The 6,000-nt window shown below is 41.7% G+C and overlaps 1 protein-coding gene across 1 annotated transcript in view; it reads right to left on the reverse strand.

Moving 5' to 3' along the window:
• LOC112976770 (protein scribble homolog) overlaps positions 1-2,947 on the reverse strand; it is a gene marked incomplete at its 3' end in the record, with an annotated part of 72,068 nt that extends 69,121 nt beyond the window's left edge. The window contains exons 1-3 of the mRNA XM_026088346.1: positions 2,707-2,947; positions 865-982; positions 506-584 (exon numbers count right to left, since the gene is read on the reverse strand). Of these exons, the coding sequence (XP_025944131.1) occupies positions 506-584; positions 865-898 (113 nt within the window). The remainder of the gene's footprint in view (positions 1-505; positions 585-864; positions 983-2,706) is intronic.
• Between the last annotated feature and the right edge of the window lie 3,053 nt (positions 2,948-6,000).

Here is a 6,000-nt window from a genome sequence, read left to right on the forward strand (position 1 = left end):
GGCACTGTGATATCAGAGAGACTCTGATCAAACACAGAGGTCAAAGCATGGCTATCCTAAGTAATAAATAAGACAGAGAGCAAAGAGGACTGACACAGAGCAGGGGTAGCAGGCAGGCCTTTCCTATGCTCTTCAGAAATACAGCCAATCCCCATCCATTCTGGTTTGTGCAGCAGGGTGAAGCAGTGAGGAGGTAGTACAAACTTATTCCAAGAGGACAAAAATCCTCACCATTCACACCAGTGACATCAGTATGACTAAAACCTCATCAACCCAAGCCGCAGGCTCCACAGAAGAGGGAGCACTCACAAGTTCGTCCCTGCACTGAGCGTTCCATGTGCCAGGAGAGCAGACACATTTGTAGATCTTGGCAAAGCCAGGGTGATCACAGACTTTGACTTCAAGGGAAGCTGATTACAAGATGAAGACCAGAGAAAGCTTGGGAGAATGAGGAATCTCAACCCTCATTCTCAACTGTGCAAGAGGACTGCATATGCCTTCCTACCTGGAGAGGGGATTCCCACTGAAGTCTGCGATCTCCAAGGATTTGCAGAATTTGATGCTTTCAGGAATTTCTGGAATGTCTGGAAAAATATGTGAAACAAAAAGAGAGGCTTGAAAAGTGCCTATCAAATGGAAAATGGGACACCAGTCACTGGTGACAGCCTGAGACACAGTAAGACAACCAAAATTTCACAGCTCAGAACCCATGAGAGATCACTCTGGGGGACTGCGAAAGGATAATGCCTACTCCAGAACAGAAGTGCACAGAGTAGTATGCTGAGTAGCACTACTGCAGTGAGAGAAGCAGGACGCTGGGGCCCAAGCATGAGTGCTCCATTCCCTGTTTAGCTTTGACCTTACCATTACGGGAGATATCCAGTTCCACCAGCTGCATGAAGTTGGCAACCTCAGGGGGAAGTCTCTGGATTTCGTTGTCACTCAGGCCCAGCTTGCGCAGGTTCAGAAGCCTAAAGAACGGCTAGGAAGAGAACAAAACTGGGTCAGCAGCAGTTCCATAGAAAACTGTTTTCTCACCTCAGGGCAAACCCGAACATCCATCCTTGGCGTCGACTGCCTTCTCTCATAACCTCTCTCCTGCTGAGGTCCTCAAAGTGCAACTACTGAACAGATGAGAATCCCACTTATGGTCTACCAGAAACGAGGGTAAAAGGAGGAAGGCATTTAGTGAGTTTAGCTTGATGATTCATTTAACACCTCCATTACTGTACTAACCTTCTCCTTTCCTTGCAGGATGCAAAATGGAAGTTCCCTGGAGCAGAAAATGCACCTGCTTCCCTAGACAAGAGTACATCTTAGGCATTCAAATACTAGTTTCATATTAGAAAGTCCCTATAAAGTCACGACAGTAGGCACTATGATGTTTGTAAGTCTGATCCAGAGAAGTCCACAACAAAAAAAGAAACACTAGGAACATGTAGCTGGAGGGGACTTTCAGACTGAAGTCCTGTCCTTGTTGTCATCAACATCTGCACTGTACAGTGCATTTCATCAGGTACATCAGTGACAGGTCTCTAAGGCAACAGTAAAAAGAGTTGGGCTACTTGAACTGGGAAAGAAAAGGAGCACACAAATGATCCATAGGCTCAAGTAACCAAGAATTAGCGGAAGAATACCTTTCTAGAAACATCAAAATCGGAAAAGTTGACTGAAAGGGACCTCTAGAGGTCTTCTAGTCCAACGACATCCAAATTCTTAAACCCAGCCTTGCTCTCAGAAGTGAGTTTTATTAGCTATAAAAGGTAAATCGGAAGATCCATCAACCATCCTCTTTCTAGAGGCAAACAGCCCCTCAGTAAGTTTTCTGTACATAGCTTATGCTATAACCGTACACTCGGTGAATCTTGCAGCTCCTTCTAACTATTGTCAGACATAGGATACTGGACAGGATGGAACCCAAGGCTGCAGCGTTTGCTGCGTTTCCTGGAACATTTCAGAGTGGCCAGGAATAATGAACAAACAGTATCAGGCCACTGTAGAAAATGAGACAGATTTAAGAGGTTCACCCATAATCCACAAATAAAGGCAGAGACTGTCACACATACACACAGTAATACTGTGAGGCAAGTCTCTAATTATGTGTTCGGGTTCTGCCACAATACAGACAATTACTCTAAGTCATCTCCATCAGTTTATGAGTTTTAGATGACCAAACCGTAAGAAGGTAAGCAACTCAACCACTGATGCAAAAGAAAGTAGAGATAAAGCCAGGCGCAAACTCCTGTCTACAAAGTGACATGCAGACTGCTTCTAATCAGTGTAATCACACTGTCTGTCTTAAGCCGAAGGCAGACCGGGAAGTACAGCAAGCAACAGGAGACGTAAAAGCAAACTTGTTCACAGATCAGAAAACAGATTCAGAGAGTCAGGAATGCTTACTCAGACTACAATGAAAAGGACCAAACAAGAATTTGAGGTCCGAACTTCCTTTCCCAGTTGCTTTTCCAGTAATCCATCTGCAGAAAAGGTTGTTGACTTGCCCCAGGAACAGTAGTGGGGCACTGAAATTTGTTCATGTTCAGAAGGAAAGGAAAGAAAAAACAAACCTCACTCATAACACCGAGGATCACAACAGTCTGCTGCTTTTAATACAGGCCAAGCAAAAGAGAAGTAAAGAATAAAAAGTTGATGCACAACACAAAAGTGAAAAGACACCCAGACCATAAAGGGACTTGATCGCCCCACCTGAAGGGATGGTGATGAGGTCTAAGCAGACATGAAAAGTTTCTCTGCTGTAGATCAAAAACCCTGCAGTTTCCCATGCAGACTTCTTGGTCAGGAAGCACTGCTGGCTGTGCATGCACGTTTGAGGGACCACAGAACGCTACCTCTGCTGCGCTGAGGTTGTCATGCTTCCACGTCAGGCCTCACACAGAAAGCAAGAAGTGCTCGAGGGTGAACAGCAGCGACATGAATTTACACTCCCTGTGTCCTAAAGCAGTGAAGCAAAGCATTATCAGTAGAAAAGTCCTCAACACTGAACAGCATGAATTCTTTTAATTCAGGGTATCTAACGCATATCAGTGTAACAAGAAAGGAAGTAGGTGAAAGTCTTAAATGACAACGAAGTTTCAAGCCAGAACAGGAGACTGAGAGACTTGATCTGCTATTGTTTCCCAGCTCCTTCTCCTAATTTTAGAATGCAAGGAAATTCCAAGCAGGACATTATGCTGACCTGGTAGAGTCTACAAGTCAGAAAATAACAAAGGGAGCAGAGCATCTATATTCCAAATGTCTAGCGCTTCTGGCTACAGATTTTGGGCAGTCTCAAAATAGACATGCACACTTTTTCAAATACGTTTTTGTTTGGAATATACTAGGATAAAATCATGCTGTGCATTGCACTGCAAAATATATGGGGGGCATTCACTTGGCACAATAGAGATTAAAAAGCTAACCATCTGTGGGGCAAATTGGTAGCAGTAAACAGTTGACTTCAGTTTTGCTTACAGTTAAGATTTACTTTTTTTTAGTTATGCCATCAAAATCAGAACAACGTAACAGTTCTTTAGCACAGAAGTTGTATCCATGCAGTTTATTGCAATTTAACAAAACAAACTGCATAACAGGTCTTCTACTAGCATAACTGTGTTACTGAAAATAATCAAAGCCTACACACACAGAGATACATCTGTAAAGTGCAGAGCAAGCTTTAGAATCAGGCTATTTTGACAATCTCACAATTCTTCCTGCCCAAATAATTTTGCTTCAGGGAGACATCTGACTAAATATGATGTTCCAAAATACCTTGCTTTGTATGCTTTTCTTATGCCAGTTTGTTAAACAGCAATTTATCTCCCACAGCTTAAAAAAAAAAAAAAAAAAGCAAAACCAAAAAACCCCCAAAACCTCAGAGCAGAGTACTGACAGACTATCAGTTCTGTTCTCAAATTTCCATTCAGCAAAGAGCACGACAATAGAGTAGTACCTCCCACTTTTTAAGAGACAATTAAGCTGGACTTGAAAAAAATATTTTGATGTGACAAAAATTCAAACTAGTCAAGTCATCAGTGAAGGTCACAGAAACCACAATTTCCCAGAGAATTAGTGTTCCTGTGCGAAAATTAAAATTTTATATTTGCTAAAAAACAAAAAACAGAATCAATTAAGCAAAATTAATCAATTAAACAAAAATTAAACAAAAAAAATCAATAAACAAAACAATTGAGACACCACGTTCACTCTGACTAGAAAACGATCCTTTTTGTTAATCCTGGCACATATCAGTGACTTAGTCCTCCTCTGCGAAGTTCTATCTGAGATGAGAAGAGAGTTAACCCCTTGCTGACAAGATTGTCCCAATGAAATGCTGCTAGTACATATGCACCAACAGATCTGTATTTCCTCTTTACAGACTGCTTTGCTCATGGATGGTTTTATTACCGAAGCATGAAGAGGACTTTTGCCAGTGCAGCGTACCAACGTTTCCACAACCAGTCAAGTACAGGCTTAACCGTCCTTGCTCAGGGAAAGTGCACAGGCAGAACGGCACTGTTGAAACAGACGGACAGATTCTGGTAGTTCAGCCGCTGTTCAGAGACGGGTCAGTCTTCAGGAGTAAACACTTAAAAGTACAGAAGAGATGTGCTCCCCACTTAGGCTAGCAAATCTTCTCAGAAAAACAGCAAGCACTCGAAGTTTGCTCTTGCCTCTACTGGGACTATACGATTAACATGATATGATGCACGACATCATGTAATCAAGAACTGGTAAGGCTGCAAACGCTAGATCTGACATGATGTGTGTAATTTTCCATTCGCTAATTTCTGAAATGGGCACTTCAACTCATAACTCCAAGTCAAATTCACAAAGCAAGACTGCACAACAGAACCATTTGTGACACTGGGAATAAGCAGAGAAGAAATTAATTTTAAAATTATTACTAGCACTAGAAGTGAAAACCCAAGCAAATGTCTCTTTGGAGACTGGCAATTACCTTTTTTTCTAATCAAGGTTAGCCTGGTTGCATACAGCTGGCAAAAAACCTCACCATTTTGGCAAAACTACGCTGTATGTCTCTATTGAGATGCACTATACACAACTTTTCTTTTGGTTTTTCTCAGCATCCAAAAAAAACCCAAACATGATTTAGATCTTTCAGAGTCCAGACTAGACGGATATAATGTCAAAAAATGGAAGTTTGAAAAGAAAAAATAAACATCAATCTTCCAGTGTTTGTTAGCATACCAGAAGTCCAAACAAAGACCACATAGTGCTAACAAGGATTAGTAAGACAGGATTCCAGTGCAGAGGAATTCAGTCAGTTCAGAGTATGATGGAGGTTATCACAAATTAAAAAAAAAAGCCTCAAGATAAAGTTCTGAGGGTATAGCAATACACCAACAGCATAGTTGGGTGACTAGGGAAAAAAAGCTTTTGTGAATCAGAACATATATTACAAAGACATTCTATTGCTGAAATATGAGAATTGTTACGGGATGCCTAAGATGGAAGCCCCTCTAACCCATGAAATTATCTTGCAAATAAGCTTCAGGCGGCATAAATTCTTACAATACCCAGTGCAACACAACAGTGATATAACAGATTGGAAATACATAAGCCATTGCTCTCATTAATATACTGACGAGCTGAAAATTAGTCAAAGGTATGAAGAGCCTATAAAGCACTACAAGCCAAAAGATGAGGAATCACCTCAACCTCCACAAAATCACAGCATTTCAAAAAATACAGAAAAAAAAAGTGAAATACAGGCTCTGTAGTGTTTTTTCAACAGTGACATCCTCATCCATCAGCCCCTTTTCAAGGAGAAAGCAGGCAAACGCAGACCTTTATCACAGAATCAGGGAATAAGTCAGGTTGGAAGGAACCTTGCGAAGGTCTCTAGTCCAACCTCCTGCTCAAAGCAGGGTAAGCTATGAGATCAGACCAGCTTGCTCAGGGATTTATCCGGTCAAGTCTTGAAAATCTCCAAGGACAGATTATCCACAACTCTCTGGGCCCTTGGGGCCACCACTTAGC

This window comes from Apteryx rowi, unplaced genomic scaffold (assembly GCF_003343035.1).
Source record: "Apteryx rowi isolate R43461 unplaced genomic scaffold, aptRow1 scaffold_766, whole genome shotgun sequence".
In the NCBI taxonomy this organism is placed as follows: Eukaryota; Metazoa; Chordata; class Aves; order Apterygiformes; family Apterygidae; genus Apteryx; species Apteryx rowi.